At 39.7% G+C, this 17,659-nt stretch overlaps 1 protein-coding gene across 2 annotated transcripts in view; it reads left to right on the top strand.

Annotated features, from left to right (window-relative positions):
- LOC123961662 (transcriptional enhancer factor TEF-3-like) overlaps positions 1 to 15,971 on the top strand; it is a 29,308-nt gene extending 13,337 nt beyond the window's left edge. The window contains exons 1-11 of one of the 2 annotated variants that reach the window (XM_046037208.1): positions 1,388 to 1,623; positions 1,755 to 1,819; positions 3,171 to 3,242; positions 4,606 to 4,740; positions 5,333 to 5,376; positions 5,603 to 5,664; positions 5,862 to 5,992; positions 6,922 to 7,095; positions 10,978 to 11,118; positions 12,731 to 12,883; positions 15,004 to 15,971. In XM_046037208.1, the coding sequence (XP_045893164.1) occupies positions 4,639 to 4,740; positions 5,333 to 5,376; positions 5,603 to 5,664; positions 5,862 to 5,992; positions 6,922 to 7,095; positions 10,978 to 11,118; positions 12,731 to 12,883; positions 15,004 to 15,117 (921 nt within the window). In that variant the 5' untranslated portion in view covers positions 1,388 to 1,623; positions 1,755 to 1,819; positions 3,171 to 3,242; positions 4,606 to 4,638 and the 3' untranslated portion in view covers positions 15,118 to 15,971. Of the gene's footprint in view, positions 1 to 1,387; positions 1,624 to 1,754; positions 1,820 to 3,170; positions 3,243 to 4,605; positions 4,741 to 5,332; positions 5,377 to 5,602; positions 5,665 to 5,861; positions 5,993 to 6,921; positions 7,096 to 10,977; positions 11,119 to 12,730; positions 12,884 to 15,003 lie in introns of those variants that run through there. The other variant, XM_046037207.1, reaches the window with a different exon arrangement.
- Positions 15,972 to 17,659: the final 1,688 nt, after the last annotated feature.

Below are 17,659 nucleotides of genomic sequence, written 5' to 3'. Positions count from 1 at the left end.
TTATACTGTACATTGCATGTGCTACATTCATTTGTAGTATTTATTTAGACAATGTGTTGGTACTTCAAAAAACAAAAAAAACCCCAAATATATATAATTAGTGTTTGTGACCCTATGTACAAGCTTCAGATAGCTTACAAAAGGGTGTCCCTTTTCACAAATCTGGATTATTTCTAATGGTTGTACTTTTTATTATTATTATTATTGTTACTGTTTTAATGTAAACTGAACCGAGCTTGGCATCCTGCAGTGACAAAGACTAAAACTAACACTGAAACTAATAAAACTAAACTAAAACTAAGCATTTTCAAAAAATAAAAACTAAACTATCAAACCCACGTTAAAAACTAATTTAAATTAAACTGAAATTGAAAACAAAAAGTCAAAATGAAATAAAAATAAAAACTAATGAAAAATTCAAAACTACCTAACTAACCTTGGAAGAGACACACACTCACTGTAGAGATACGAGCTAAGAGTACACGCAAGTGGTCAGGCTGAGACTAATGCAAACTCTCACACACTTAGTGATATACTTACACTTGCAGTTCATGGTGTTGACACACTTGACAGCCTTGGCTCTTGCTTTGGGCATGTGTGTTTGCACACTTATGTATATGTGCATGCATGCAAACTCTTCCAAATATGTGTGCACACAGACATTAATACAAACGTTTTAAGATGATAATTTAGCTAATTATAAAGTGACTGCAGCACACAAGTATTTGTATAAATATGTGCGCAGAAATATATAGTGTATATACATTTCCTTATTCCTCCCCCTCATACTTTCTGGTTTGGCCAGGCATGCAGAGCAGGCTCACTGATGAGTTAATAGTTAGCTTAGGTAAACAATTTAATTCTTCCACACCTAGAACATGCCCTTCCTGAGCCCCTCACTTTCAGTTTAAGTACACAATGGGTAAAATGAAGATTTTGCATTGTAATACTGTGTTTTTTTGTTAATATTCTGTTTTCTGTGTTCAGTCACAAGATGAAAGCCATAAGGCAAATTAGCAGGTATACAAATGTGTAACGTAAAATAATAGGACATAAACCTCTTTTACTTTTCTACTCCAATTAAAACTAAGGACCAAGTTGTCTTTCTATTATTAATTCTCCCTATCTCTTCTTATATAGCTATTTACAAGAAGATGAATGAAAGCTACAGTATTGCACATTGTGTCATTTTTTTCTCTTTTGTTTTTGACATTTTCTTTTGCCCTTCTTTGAAGTCTCTCCGAATGTGAAGGAAAATTTCAATATAATTTAATTTTTTTTTTTAAACCTTTATTTATTCAGGGGAACTTCACTGAGAGGAAGCCTCTCTTTTGCAGGAAGGCAAAACCTTCACATTCACACTATTACACATTCATACCTGGAAGCTGCCCAGTACAACCGTAGCCTGGTCTGCGGCCACTAAGCAGCTCCACTGGAGCTGTTGGGGTTAAGGGCCTTGCTCAAGGGCACCTCAAGGTGGTAAATGAGGGAGGGCGAGCACTGTTTGATTTACTTTCCACACCCAGATTTTATCCTGTCGGTCTGGGGATTGGCGACCTCCTGGTCACAAGCTCGCTAACCTTTGGGCCACCACTGCCCACCTTTGGGCCACCACTGCCCAATGTAATGTCTAATTAAATTTAAAATGATGTTGAGCTTGAAATTTGGCCGAAAACTGGACAATTGCCTTTAGGTGGACCTTTTTTGCTGATTTTTGTCAAACTAAAGTGAGGCTGTTTTCTGGTTCCTTACAGGACGAAACGAGTTGATTGCACGGTACATCAAACTTCGCACAGGGAAGACACGGACCAGGAAGCAGGTAAGTTTTCTGGAAGGGCCATTTGAAGCAGCCCCTATTTTTGGACCCCTCCACAAAGTCCACTCCTGCTGAGTGATGCCCCAACACCCTGGGTACATTGAGGGCTGGAGATGATGATTGATTTAGGGCTAAGGCCCAATGCACAGATGCTATAGGATCATGTGTCGGTGTTGTTTCTTCACCACCTCATGGATGTGGTGCTTGTTAGAAGGGGAAAGAAGCTGGGGAATATGGTGATCTGGATGGGAGACTGAGGCTGGGCGGGCAAGGGATTTGGAACTCTATCCCCACTACGGCATCTGATATGGAATGACTGATGTATGGGCAATGATGGATGTGAGGAGAAATGGTCCCTGCTAAGTCATCTGGCAGAGTCAATGTGGGACTGACAAGAGATGAGAGGAGAAGGGGGGCAGTGAGGGATCGTGATGTATAGTGGTACAGGTCGGAGGGATAGAGGGACACCTGCTGGTCCAGCAGCAGTAAACTTATTGACTGTTGTGCTGCTGTACAGGTTTTTAGGAAAGTTACTTATATATATTACCATATAAAGATTCAGTGTTATGGAGCAACAAATGTAGTTTTTGTATGCATTTGTAATGCATATTTAAACCAGATTGTGATATAAATTGTGAGCAGGGTAGAAAAAAGAACAGTGTTTAATAAAAAATGTTTTTTGTACAGATTTCATTCTGTAGATTTTTTGCTTAACAGATATATAGCTTATGGCTGTTCATCCAAATTACAAAAAGACGTACTCTTCTTCTTGGCTTTAGTGGAATCGATCCATTCATATAGTTTTGTTTTTTATGGGCATCATGATCAGTGTGCATCCACTGAGATTACAGCAACAGCAACGTTTCTTTCCAGTTTTCTATTGAATGAACATGAACATCAAGTATTCACATTAGATTTTGATTTATTCACAAGTAGAAATTTGTAACAGACATAGTGCCATTCTAAGGTTCTATTCCTGAGCAAAAATGTTTCTATATAATTTTTGCTTATTACTTTTGTGATACAAAAATGCTTTAAAAAATAAACCAAAGGTAGCTCAGTGATCTACCCTGTACATTTGTCTGTGGTGAAGGCCCATGGACCAAAGACATTTTAACCACATTGGAGTTAAATTAATGCCCTTCGAGCTTCCATCCATCTAGTCTCTAAACCTGCTCATCCTGTGCATTCTCACCGGGGTTCCAGATGAGTGTACACAGTGGTCATGTTGCCACACAAACATATTCACGCAACAGTGTTAACCAGTAAGCCAACATGCCGTGCATTTGAGCTGAAAATATGTCTCATACATGCAATGCTTAACTCTGTTGTGTTGTCTGTTGTTGTCTTTCAGGTATCTAGTCACATCCAGGTCCTAGCTCGACGGAAGGCCAGGGAGATCCAGGTGAAGCTGAAGGTACGCTACGTGAGTCATTTTCACACTTTTTTTTTTCTATATTGTTAAATGTTTTAGAAGTATTGCTTTTGTTTGATGTTTAGCTAAACAACTTTGCACGCTGCCAGAGAACAGAATTGTCATAGCTGAGTTAAGTATGCTGAGATTAGTATGTTGCTCATATGTTGCATTTTTATTTTATTCTATTTGAGACTGAATCATACAGGTTTTCAGATCATAATCAGACCATGGTTATCAGGATTTCAATCAAGTTGAGCAGCAGCAGATTGAAAAAGGGTGAAACATTATTACCTGATATTACTCCCTCTTATAATGAAGTTTCATGTTTAGTTAAAGGTAGTTCAACATCCATGGCCCTTGCACTGCCATGTATTCACATTCCATTAACACAAAGGGACAAACAATTGGCAATTTTCATTGCTCATGCATTTCGATGAAAGGCTTAGTGTGCACAATTATGAACTAAATGAACCAAACCAAATTGTCAGGAAACTAATGAATCCCTGCATTATTCCTTCCAGGTATTACATTTGATAAGTACCTCAATAAAAGTTTTCCTGTGTGGGACGCTGAGAGCTTGCACATCCATGTCCCCCCAGTACTTTCTCAGTTTGCATTTCTCATCCACATACACCCGCATACTCGCAGTCACAGTAGGCAACAGGACTCTCCTTCACCTTGGGCGGCAGCCATGAGGGTTCAGCTGGCAGGGCCCGGCATTGGTCACAGGGTTGGCCCCTGTGACAGGCCTTTTTAAATACGTCTTTGGTGTAACTGAGATGCCTACCACATGTACCCCCCATATTTCAGCTATGCCCTTGTGTTAGCCAGTTCTGGGAAGAAGAATGCACTGTGTGGCCTTGCCCATTAGGGCTGGGGCGGCAAGTGCTTGTAGTCCTCTGTGGTTTGGAAACTGCTGAAGGAGTGGATTCAAAAACAAGAGGTGTATCACTTTACAGTATAGCACAGGAAAGACAACTTTTTAGCTATCTAGCTATATTAAACTATTTTAACGGCATTAGCATTTAGCAATATTGATACAATTATTAGCATATTGACATATGACCCTGTTGCCTTGCCTTGTCTTACAGTATGACCTCCAACAGAAGCTAGTTGTCATCACTGACTTGCCCCTGCCAAAGCAATAAACTTAACTCTTGACCCAAAGGCCCTTGACTGTAATATCACCTTCTCTTCAGCCCTCTGCCTGGCAGCGATTCACAGATGATGCAAGCTGGCCTCAGCCTTTCATTTCCCCTTTTAGGGCTTTGCTTGTGTTACTGGTGAAGTGGGGTGCCGACTTAAATGGAGTCTGATGAGTCCTCTGCCTTTGCGTAACTGTCCCACTCACGCTCTCTGTCCCTCTCCATAGGACCAGGCTGCCAAAGACAAGGCCCTGCAGAGTATGGCAACCATGTCCTCAGCACAGATCATCTCACCCACGGCTTTCCAGAACAAGATGGCTCTCCAGGCCCTGTCTAGACCGGCTTACCCCACTGCTGGTGGGGTGAGTCCCTGACCATAGTTTTCCCCTACACTATCTTATTCAGACTAACCTGAAAAGCTGAGCAATTGCCACATTTGTTTTGTTAAAATACCTTCAACCTTCAATATCATCCCAGCGTCTTTAGTTTGCCGATTGATTTTTCTTTTTATACTGATACATGTCAATCACTTCCTCTTTGTAAATTCAGTTTGTCTGAATTTGACATCCATACGAGACTGCTTCCCTTAGCAATTTTGCACATTTTAGATTTATGACCCTGTAGTTTGGCCACTGATGATATGACATCTTTTAACTTTTGTGAATAAGTTACTTAAGAGTTAAAGTTCACAAGAGGTATTTATAGTGTTTTATTTATTCCAGGTGTGTCAAAAATACATGATACTTTTAGATCGATTGAGCTTCATCTTTTGATTTGACACATTAAGCTTGATTTTTATTTATTTTTTTATTTTAATTTGGCTGAAAACTGGACCACACTTCTCACATCTGTGCTTCTTTTTTTAAATGAAGGATGAACACAACACCAATCATGTGTGAGAATTGGTGTCAAGGTGGAACTGTGTAATATAGTTTGCTCTTTTGTTTTTCCCAGTTTTGGCACGGGACTTTTCCAGGACAGCAAGGAGGCCATGAGGAGTGAGTAGCCATTCTTTCTACTCTGTAGTGCTACAATATCCATCAGTAATTTCTCATGTGAGTAGCTTGATAACCATCAGATAAATTTCAGTCAGGGATTCAGCATACCAGTCTTCCCCCGGCGTCTTTAGAGGTCAGACGGTCCAATTAGTATGTGAGATGGGGTCATGAGGCCTAGACGGTGCATAACATGCCTCTCCCTCTCTTGTCTGTCTCGTCTCTCCAGCATTAAGCCCTTCTCCCAGCAGAGTTACGCCATGCAAGCGTCCGGCCCGGCCCCCATAACAGGTGGGTGCTCTTTTCCCCTCTGCTGTGTTGACAGAAGGCTGTCATGCCGGCAAAGTGATGAGACAACCCAGCTCGTGATGAAGAACTTTCATAATGCTCAGATAAATTGTTGCAATATTGCTGCATTTTCATTTTAGGTTTTTACATTGTTTCACTTAAACCACATATTTACGCACTCAATGCCCTGTCATCTGCAGGTTGTGAAAGCACAGCAGGGCTGCCAATGTCTCCGAGTGCCCCCCCCTGGCAGGGTAGAAGTATTGCCAGCTCCAAGCTGCGAATGTTGGAGTTCTCCGCCTTCCTGGAGCAACCTCAGGACCCAGAGGCTGTGAGTAGACAGGACAGGAGATAACTTGGTCTTATCCATACCCCAAAATGGTTTTTACTCTCCATGCAAAAGTTTATTGTATCTATTAAGTTTTTTGATTACTACAGAGTTCTTGTATACCACAAATTATATTGACAGGTGCTTCAGACCAATACTGACTTTAGTCACAATGTTTTGTTCAGAGTTTTTTGCTTTTTTCACCATTTTATTTTCTCAAAAGTGCGTAGTCATGATTTTAGAGAGGGCTTGTGATTGCTTGTGGCAACAATTTGTATTACTTAATTGGTGGTTTGCTACTCTTTATTTGCTGATTATTAACAATATATGTCAGTTTGTTGGTAGATAAGAAAATGTCTTACACATGCTATTCTAAACCCTTGTTGTTGGATAGTTCTTTTGGGGAAAAATGCTCACAGACCACAGATACTACAGACTTTAATACAGAGCAGTTTGAAATAAAACAGATGAAGAATGTAGTAGTTAGCGTGATCAGTGATTCAAATATTCAAAATTTAAATATTAAAAAGTTGCAATATGCAGTGAAATCCAGCAGTGTGAATATAAGAATACTAACATATTATTTCACATAAAATCTCAGGAAATAGATGTCACATCAGTCTTTATTACTTTGGTGGGTTTATGTATGTAAGGGTATGACAGCAACTCACAAAGATCACAGAGTAATCTGTATTAGCGCACAAAAAATGGACACACCAGAACATATCATGATGATGAACCGTGCAAGTGGAAAGAAAAAGTTGGGACCTTTTTGTCAGGTTTTACAATAAATATGATTCAGTGGAACAGCAGGCCCAATGTGACATATGTCCTGGTGCTCGGTGTACTTGGCGTCACTGGCAATTTAGCTAACTGAACACTTGTCTTCTTTGGCCCTGTTCATCTCCTGAAATGCACTTTTGTCTCTCCAGTTTAACAAGCACCTGTTTGTGCACATTGGCCAGTCCAACCCGAGCTACAGTGACCCCTATCTGGAGTCGGTGGACATCAGACAGATCTATGACAAGTTCCCAGAGAGGAAAGGAGGATTGAAGGAGCTGTTTGACAAGGGGCCACACAACGCTTTCTTTCTCGTCAAATTCTGGGTAAAACATTTTAAAAAATCTTTTTAGAGAAATACAGTTTAGTCAAATCCAATCCTAATCGTTCCCTTTCACTTCCCTTACACTTCCTCTAAGTTCCATTTAATTTATTTTAAATGATATCAAATGAAACCCATTTTAAAGTAACTATGTAAAGTTCAGTCCAACACTCTGTGTGGTATGTTTTATACATCCTCAGAGCATATAATCACCCCCAAGTTATGAAGGTGAAGTGAGAGTACAGTGAATTCTATTGTTAATGTTTTGTAGCACCTGTTGGCTGTTAATGGCCTTGCGGTGTTAACTGTGTTGAGATAGCTTAAGCATTGGAGTTAAAGGAACTTAAGTGTGATTTAAAGCTAAAATGAATGGAAAGTCATTGCTCCCATGACCTGACTGGTGGTTTATATGCCAGCAAAGAAGGCAATGCTGCGCTGCATGCATTATTCGCTGGTGTATATGTATGTGTCTGGTGTGTGTGTGTGTGTGTGTGTGTGTGTGTGTGTGTGTGTGTGTGTGTGTGTGTGACAGCAGCCTTGAAGAGAGTGGCAGGTCTGATCTTTCACCAGGGAAATGTGAGCCCAGGCACCTGTCTCTGCGCTATTAGAGAGTCCAACCCTTGTGCCCCCCCCCCTCCCCCATATGTATTTATAGATAAGCCTGCCCCCCCAAAACACAAACGCACATAAACACACAACACCCAGAGAGATATGAGAGAGTAAAGCATGGTGGCAGAGTCAACTTAAGATGCAGGCTAAGGAATGAAGACAGATGGAGGAGAATGTGTATCATTGAAAATTATGAAAAATACATTGAAAATGTATGCAAATATGCAAACTGACAACCTGAAAATGGGCATAAGAAAAAGATTGAGAGAGAGAGCCACAGATAGAAGGGGAGTATGGCCGTGTAAGTGGACATGTCCATTTTGTTAATCTCAGCTCGTCTGGCCACCTTGCCTTACCTCAGGATAAGACCTTTAGTATTTGTCTCACGTACAACACGTACACACTTACAAACCCACCCTCAGGGCACCTAACATCTACACATACATTCACTCTTTACTAAAGTGACTTTTAATGTGACTTTAATATGTCCACAACCTTCGCTTGTGGTTTAAAAATCTGTATGTAATGATGGATGTAAGTCACTTTGGCATTCAAAATAAAACATACAATTTTAATCCTTGCACATAAGGAAATTAACAATCAAGTCATATAGGACTGTAAAAATATGGGGCGCCTAGGTATCTCGCCTGGTGGAGCAGGCACCATGTATCAGTCTGATTTGCTGAGTTCTTACTGCAGCAGCCCAGGTTTCGATTCCGGTCCAGGTCCTTTGCTGCATGCCTTTTCCCCTGTCTTTCTGTACGGTCACTATCAAATAAACTGGAAACGCCAAAAAAAACACAAAAAAAAAACAAAGGGATGAATGAATCTCCCCCAAAAGATGTTCCTCTGAACATGCTGCCATATTTATTTTTGAGTGCTCAAAGAGTCAATGGACAGGCTCTGGGACCGTCTACTGTGTGGAGCATACATACCAGTACACACATAAGGTGCAATGTAATTTTTTCTCTCTCCTATGGGAGCAGGTTGGTGCATTCCAACCTGCCAACCTGCCAAATGTCAAAGCATCATCTTCACCAATGTGGAACATTGTGAAAGATGACTGCAATCATCCTCTGATCCACTTTGTTAAAAAATATGTTGCGTGGAGGTGACTGGTGACTTGCAAAGCAAATATACTGTATATTATAGCTTTAACTGCTTCGGTTTAAAGTGCTAAATACTGTGAATGTCAAGTTCAAAGTGCTGCCTTACAATCTCATGACACCAGATGGCTTTCTATGTTTGACATTACCCTTCTCACGTGTTTGACTGCAACATTATTTATTGTGGAGAGATAAAAGGCATTTGTGAGTGACACCATTTTGGAAGTAGTCTTCAACAGGCCTTGAAAGGAGCAGCTGGTCAAGCCATGGCATTTGATTGTGGCGTGAGGTGAAGGAGGGGATGAGTAGTCCCGCCATATATCAAAGAAAAACAGAGCACGACAGCAATAAAGAGCAACAGATAGAAATAGGGACACAGACAGTATGAACAAGAGATAGGGATGGCATGAAAAATGGTGGCATGTTACCAACACGTTATTCATCAGTGAAATATTACTCTTTTGATTCATGTCATAGTCAATGGGGTCAACAGTTATCATATGCTACTCCCTGCTAGAGGAAAACAAGCTCATAACACTGTTCCTTCTGAGTCTGTTCATCTTATCATATCCCAAGGGGGTCCTCCAATTCTCAAGGCATCCATGAAAAAACACAGAAATGCTGCAAAACAGCTGGGCATTTCAACACCCATACTGGGAAAAAACAGCAAAGATGCTCTTGGCCATGAAAATAAGCAAAATGAAATCCTCAACACATCTGAAAATACGATAACTTTATTTACGCCATCGTAAAAGATGGGAAGAGCCTATTTGATGTTGCTGCAGTGACACAGCCACGTGGTAGGTCATGACTCGGGGGTGTGCTGAGGCGAAGGTTGGCATGGTGATGGTGACAGGCGGCTGGCCCACCTCCAAAGCTATGGCATTCTAGATTGAATTTCTAGCAAACCCCTCTGTCGGCCGCTGGCTGCCCTGCCCCTCTCTCCTCCTTCCTCCTCAACCCCCAGCGCCCGTGGCCCTGTCCTAACGGATTGTCTCACGCCTTTGAAGTGCCGAGGGAATCTGATTTGAGCTGGCTCTGCTAAATTGTTACACAGCCAGCCTGCCTACCATGATCTAATCAGCCAATTGCAAGCTGCTGATTGTAATTGGATGAATTCCCTCGCAGGCTGTTAGGGAAGCAGGGAATGGCGGTTCGGGGAGGGTCACTAGGCCCCAGGGATGAAGACAAATAGAGGAATTACATGAGCGAGGGATGAAGATGAACGGGGTGATGAAGAGATGAGCGGAGGCTGAGCGGTGTCTCAATGGCCCATTAGGAGACAAGAGCCCGACAGGGGAAAAGGTAAAACAGCCCAGCTGTCTAACAGAGGAGATGGCACCTCAGTCTGATCCAAAATCAGATTATACTTGCTTCAGTTCAAACTTAAACCAGTGGGAGGATCAGAGATGGGTGAATCTGCATCAAGGATTATGAAACTTGACTCTGCGTTGCCTTTACATTGAACTTGTGAGGTCATAGTTGACAGCACAAATGTCTTTTTATTAGTTTCAGTTGTTGCTACGTGACTGACAACAAAATAGATGTTGCCTTGTTTCTTTTTTGCAAAAATAGTGAAAGATTTTGTTTACTGGATTTGAATATCATGTTTAGTAATAAAAGTAACTTGGGCTCCCACCATGGGCAAAACCAAAGGCTCTGACATCCTTCTGAATGCGTTAGATCAGAAAAATTCCAGTTCTGTATTTCTGTTGTTGTTCTTCTGTATTATCGTCTTACAACAATGCGTGCACACACACACACACACACACACACACACACACACACACACACACACACACACGAGATACACAGCATCTTGGGAATCTTAAGGCTGGATTTGACAGCGTTATACTGGGTTAACAAGGATCTGGCAATTGGATGCCTCTTGGCTTTACAGAGAATCACTCTCAAGCTTTGTTGAGCCATAACACTCTTGCTGATGTGTCTTTGTCAGACTGACACACATGTTCGTTGATATCCATATCTGTGAGCAGAAAAGGAGAACTGATTTTTTTTTTTTTTTTTATAGATTATGGAGCTGGTACTGTATATCCTTGAGATTTTAGATACTCAGTGTGGAGCAGGGTAGTGTGTACTGTAGCACACATCTCCCATAAAGGAAGGGCAGCATATCCAATCCTGACATGTTTTCTATTTCTTCCCTTTAGGCAGACCTTAGTGTTAACCTGCAGGATGACAGCAGCTTCTTCTATGGTGTTTCCAGTCAGTATGAGAGCTCAGAGAACATGATTATCACCTCATCCACCAAAGTCTGCTCCTTTGGCAAACAGGTGGTGGAGAAAGTGGAGGTAAGACAAGGATATTTGGGGTTATCAAGAATCCTCCGACCACACCTTACATCAGTGCTGGGTGTGGTCAGTTCTAATCTGTTGTACTTGTAACCACACCCAGATGTGATTTAGTACCATAGTACCCGGCTATATCACCACTGCACAGGGTGTACATAAAGCATGCTGTCAACACTAGTTGGTAGGGCAAGACAGATAAGTCTGGATGAAGTTATCCTTTAAGACGTCAAAGATGCAGTCATAAATATCCAGTTGGCTGAGCTTGTTGGGACTGTATCATGAATATATTAAGAGAACTGGATACCATGTTCCAAGATGGCACCCTGTTCATTCCAATTAAAGCTGGTCAACAGATGAACATTTTTGGACCCGTGGAGTGTGCTTATTACGGTCCTTCTAAACCTGAGGTTGCTGACTTCTTGCTGGCTCCCCGCACACATGAACAGCTCAAAAATAATTTACTGATACAGCTCTTCGAGACTTCTTTGACTTCCATTGAAGGATCAAATTCCCATATTACAAAGAGTCACTTGAGACATTTTGTGACAAATGTATCATAATTTTATAGCTGTTCTTTTCTTAATGACTTTGTAAAGTGGTAAAGTATTTTTTGGCTTCACATGATCTGCAATTCTTACAGTGACCACTATACCTAAATCACTTCACAGCAGATGGAAAGCTTTGCAGAAACTCCTCAGGACTGCAGAACATGTATCACACCTCCTTCAGCAATGTTTTGGGGGGTTTAGATGACAGTGTTTTACTGTAATAGTTTCCTGAAAAGATTTTAAACTTCAAAGCTAAGTCAGTAACAGACAGTGCTGTTTAGGTCTCTTCAGGTTTCAGTAGAATTAAACCATTATAAATATAGACAGTGACCTTATGGTGTGTTATTTGCCTATATATTTTTTTAACCTTCATTTTGTGTACTTGCCTACATTTGGCCGAAAATCCAATATTTTGGGATTATCAACAGCAAATGACAGCTCACGAAGTTTGCACGACTGATTACTTAAATGATAAACTATGGTAATATTTCAGCATTAAGAGGTCCTGACCACGTCAGAAACCACTATTATCATCTAGGGAGTGAATAACTGCTACTGGTGGAGATGGATTCCAGTCAATTACCAATGATCTGTGGTCAGGAAACTGACGTGATTCACAAATCTCCCCAGCATGACTAACTGTTATACTTCCCGTTAACTAGACACAATAGTGGCCCTGCCCCCACGCACTGCTGATGGATTGTACAATATAAACACATACACATCCCTAGGTAGAGCCATCTGCCTCAGTAGGCCACATAATTATATTTAATGGCTTCATCATTTGATTACGGTTGTCACAAGAAATATGTTTATTGTCATATCCGGCATGCCATATGCTGCATTAGGTATATTATATTACACATATTATAGCTTATCACATAGATGTTCACATCCAATGTATCCAATTGAGTTTCAGTTGAATATATATTCTTATTGGGGATTTTTTTACAGTAGATTTCACATTTCATCCTTTAAATGTGTTTTAAATTCTCTTTACACATGGTATATGTTCTCATATATTGGACTGCATGCTTTTATTGTATTGTATCTGTTTTCCCTAGACGGAGTACGCACGTTTTGAGAATGGGCGCTACGTGTTTCGAATCCACCGTTCCCCTTTATGTGAATACATGATCAACTTCATCCACAAGCTTAAACACCTGCCGGAGAAGTACATGATGAACAGTGTACTGGAGAACTTCACTATCCTACAGGTGCCCACATGAATCAGGGATATACAAAACATGTGTTTATGGAGGCTGGAGATTTTAGTGCTTTAATCTGTTTGCATGCATGTTCTGGTATTATATAGATAAAATAAGATAAAATAATATTTTCAGGTATTCTGTTATATATAATATAAAATGAATAGTTTGATAGTTTGGAAAATACACTTTCATGTGGAGAGTTATGAGATCAATACCACTCTTTTACCTATAAGCTGAATATTTAGGTGAAGGCAGCTGCCTCTCATCAAAACTTGACTGTATGAGCTGTGTTGCGTTGGCCATGCTCAGAAAATTCTGCTTATGGTGTAGACACAGTATAAAGAGGCATAGACAGCTTATCCTGACTTAAATTTTATTTGGAAATGAGTCTGCATAATATGATTGTCTGGAACACTCATGCATTGGAACTCATTGTCCTTCATCATTCATGTAGTTCCATTCACACCATTTAAGGCAGTAGCACACAGGGCCACATGGACGTTCAACATGTGTGCAGATACTTGCTTTCACTTTCAAAATGATTTTTGCAGGAATCCCATAAAGGATGTGAAACAGGAAAACTGTTGTGTTTCTAAATTAATATGATTGTGCGGTAATATTTCGTATGGGTAACCGTGACAGATCTTTAACAGCTGGTAGCAATTTTTCACTGCCTGTGAACAGCATTTTTTAATTGTTTCTTGAAGAATTAAAACATTTTGGCCATTCCACTGTAAGTTAGACTTTTCTGAACGAGTCCATGTGCCCCCTCGCTGCGTCCGCTGAGAGGGAAGCGAATAGAATAGTGTATTACCATAGTAACAAAGTGGTCCTCAACACCAGGGTTCAAAGACATCGGTGTCCCTTCCATTGGCAGCTGCATTCCTACTTGCCAAGGGACAATGACCATATTGAGCCCACACTGACGACTACAGCAGCATGTCATTAGGTTTCTCAATGGACTGATTTAGCTCATATTAACCATGAACAACTCATTAACAAATGTGCACACACACAGATATGCACACATAAAGACAACAGATGCGTGGACCCCAGATTCCACATTGCAAGGCCGAGCACAATGGATCAATATGCCTCATGTATCAAGTGCTGTGTTCAATGCAACACAATTGAGCATAATGAACTGATAAAGTTGTGTGCTTGTTTTTGCTTGTTGCATTGTCACACTTCTGCTGTATATTTGCAGATACAAATTAGTCTTGCATATAGAAAAACCAGAGAGATCATGTATCATTTATTCATTGTACAGTAAGTACATTTCTGTCTCCTATTTCAGTGTTTCTTAAGTGTTAATCGTCATTTTGTTGTTATTGTCAATTCCTTATATACATAGATTTGTTAGGGTTAGACAGTGTCTCATAATGCTCGGTATGGTCATATAAACATAGTGAACGAGTAGGCCTATGTGAAAGTATGATCATACAGTGATCGTTTAAGAGCAAAAATAATTTAAAAAGTTAAAGATCATGCTGTATAAGAAGACTACTGTTAAAAAGTAGCTGCATTATGTTTAAGAGCAAAAAAAAATCAAAAACTGAACCATATGCTACTGTCAGTAGATTTGAAAGAAACAAATTATTTTTACATGATTTTCACTGTTCTTAACATTTGAATACAATTTTAAAGGCATGTATGAGCATACATAAAGTTCTACCAAAACTACAGAGTGGTAAACAATGGGATGTGTACAAGATGAAACTATTATTATTATTGTTATTATATCCCCTAGTGTGGTCCAGTGAACCCTCTTTTTAACTAACTTAAACTAACTAACTAACTAAATTAAAACTATGTTAGATTGATGATTAGGATTTTAATTATTGATCAGTTACGTCGTCCATCGCCACCGTGATAAAGGCCGATCCCCGACAAGAACTACATAGCAGCAGTGTGCAAAATGTGTCACTTTTTCTTTACACGACTGAATATACATTATTTAATATTTAAAACTACTTAAATATTGTCAAAGACTTCTCCACATTGCAGAAGGATTTGAAACTTCTCTGCAAACTAGAAGAAGTGAATACATTAAATTTTATTAGTAAAAACATTAGGACGTATCCTTCACAGCATGGCTTAACAAAATCGTTTGTGTTTATCCACAGGTGGTGACAAACAGGGACACGCTGGAAACCCTCCTGTGCATAGCCTATGTCTTCGAGGTGTCCACCAGTGAGCACGGCGCACAGCATCATATTTACAGGCTAGTCAAAGACTGACACAGTCACACAATTGGAACTTACCTGTTCTTGACCCATTGTAGCACCTCAGTAAGCAACAACACTAAACAATGGACTACTTCCTCTGTAAGCTTAAAGCTGAAACCATACAACTCGGTCAGGAGCCCAGAGAAACACTTGTTTTATCAGCATGCCCAAGAGCACAACTACTGCTGAGGAGGAGGTGGATTTGGGATTGTGGAAGCTGAAAAAGCCTTTTATGTGAAAGTAAGAAAAAAAAGAAGAAGAGGACCATGATACACTGTGGTCTCTATACCAAAGGAGCCAAACCTAGCCAACAAGACCTGCATGAGAAAGTTGTCATTGGTGGTGTTTTTTTATCTCATTTTACTAGTGCTTGTTTTTGATTTAGTTTCTTTTACACACATGCATGTGCAGGGGGATGTTTGCTACAGAGGAGTTTGGCTGCCTCAGGGAGCCACCTAGTGACTTAAATATAAATAACAATGGGGAAAAATAATGAAAGTAGACTGAGAATCCCTCCTTTGCACATCCATAAAATATCACTGTTTTTGATGCCAATCTTTTGTGTTTTTTGAGCATTTGAGTAATTATGTACAGTGCCACATCATCTCCTCTAAACAGAGTTATGAGGATAAGAGGCTAAAATGATTTAAAAGAGCTATTGTATTCACTTTGTTTGATGTTTAATGTTAAATATGTCTTGTATTGTCTTACTGTTTTTGGTTGAAAATGATCTGACTACAACAAAAAGGCACATAATAACACTGCTAACTTGAAACAGATTTAGATCTGTAAGCTGATTACAGAGGTTGTCTGTAACTTGCCCTGAGGTGTCAGATGAAAATACAAGTGTTTCTTACAGAACTCTATTGCTGAGTTTTTTGCATTCTGTACAACGTTTTGCAAGTGACTTTAATATGTGGCGTACTCATCACATGCGTGGGGTTTTATCCTATATGATGGGTCACACTGGAACTGGCAAACGTCTTAGCACATCTTCAGGTTACATTAAGGAGGTTATAGCTTTCCATGGCTAGATATAATACATAAAATGCATTTTAAAAAAATCTTTTTAAAAATGCAAAAATTTAGTATAGGCTACCTCTGACAAATTTACAATTTTACAGTGAGGAAATCAGACAAATTGGATCATGTTAGTTCTCTAATTTCATATAACCTACTATTTCAAATCAGGTTTTAGGTGACGAAAGTAAATCTATTCAAAGATTTCTGTCCACATACTAAATCTGCTTGATTTTTAAGTGTGTTGTTGAGTGACACTATTGTCTAACAATGCAAACCACGAAGGGAACTGAGGAGTTGCTTGCAACTGCAAAAACTTGTAGCTAATTGTGGATGACACAGCTCCAGGGAGACATCAGAAAACAAAAGGGTAAGTATCTAGAGCTGCACCATTGATTAACCTGTTAGACTATACAATGTCAGAAAATATAGTGAAAAATGTCTTTTGCAAGTTCCCAAAGTCTATGGTGACATCTTTAGATCTTAGATTGCTTGTTTTGTCTGAGCAGTCTAAAACCTAAAGATTCTATTTACAATGATAAAAAAAAGAAACGTAGCAATAGCAAATCCTTACATTTGATTATTAATTGTTGCTTTTAGTTTCTGCCAGTCTGCTCATCTGTTAAAATAAACTAAACATTTTAGCACTAATTGTATCTTTGTAAAAACATTTTGCTTTCTCTTTGTGAGGTTTAATTGGAAGTGTCCTTCCAAAGTTACAGTTTGATTTGTTATGGTGAATGCAAAACAATTTAAACAAGTGAGTAGTTTTAGTGTGTACTATGAAGTTAGGAAACAGCTATTGTTGATTTTTAAGAGAATATCCATTTTGAAGAGGTTAACATAATATGTAATCTTACCAAACAAAATAGTTTTTTAATGTCAGCTAAGGATGATTAAATGCAATGGTATCCTCTCAATTTGAGGAGGATTACATCTATACAGAATAGTTCCAATTTACGTTGTAGGCTATATGCCCTGCACTCAATAAGCTCCAATCCAAAAAGGCACTTTTAGTTCCAGCTGTAAACTGAGAATGTGGTACTGTGATGGAGAGACAAACTCACAAAAAGGTGAGAGAAACAGCCTAACAGGTGCAGCAAATCCTAAACCAGGGAGCAAAGGGCTTATTCTGATAATCCCATTTGAAAGTATTCAGGCAGATTGCTACAATTACGGCAATCCACTCTCAGATGCCTGACCTTGCCGAAAACAAACGGCTTGTTTTTTTTCACAAAGAGAACAGAGGTTACTGGAATTATCTGGAGAGTTCCTGCTAAAACTAGAGCAAGGTTTACAGTAGCGCTATGTGGTGAAGTAATACCTGCACTGTGGGGATTCATCCAAATCCAATCAACAGGAGTATTCACAGGCCTAAATAATGATTGTGTTAGACAGGTTTACAGAAGGTCACCAGTCTAGAATTTTAAACAAGATTTTTGTAAGACTAAAAGTATAACCAGCAAAACTGGGTTCTCTCACTTAAGAAATTGCCTCCTTATGCACAAAATGCTCCAATGCTACACATATGCAG

Source organism: Micropterus dolomieu, linkage group LG22, assembly GCF_021292245.1.
Source record: "Micropterus dolomieu isolate WLL.071019.BEF.003 ecotype Adirondacks linkage group LG22, ASM2129224v1, whole genome shotgun sequence".
NCBI classification, from domain to species: Eukaryota; Metazoa; Chordata; class Actinopteri; order Centrarchiformes; family Centrarchidae; genus Micropterus; species Micropterus dolomieu.
Note: the sequence above shows the minus strand (reverse complement) of the source record. Positions and strands in the feature narration are given on the sequence as shown.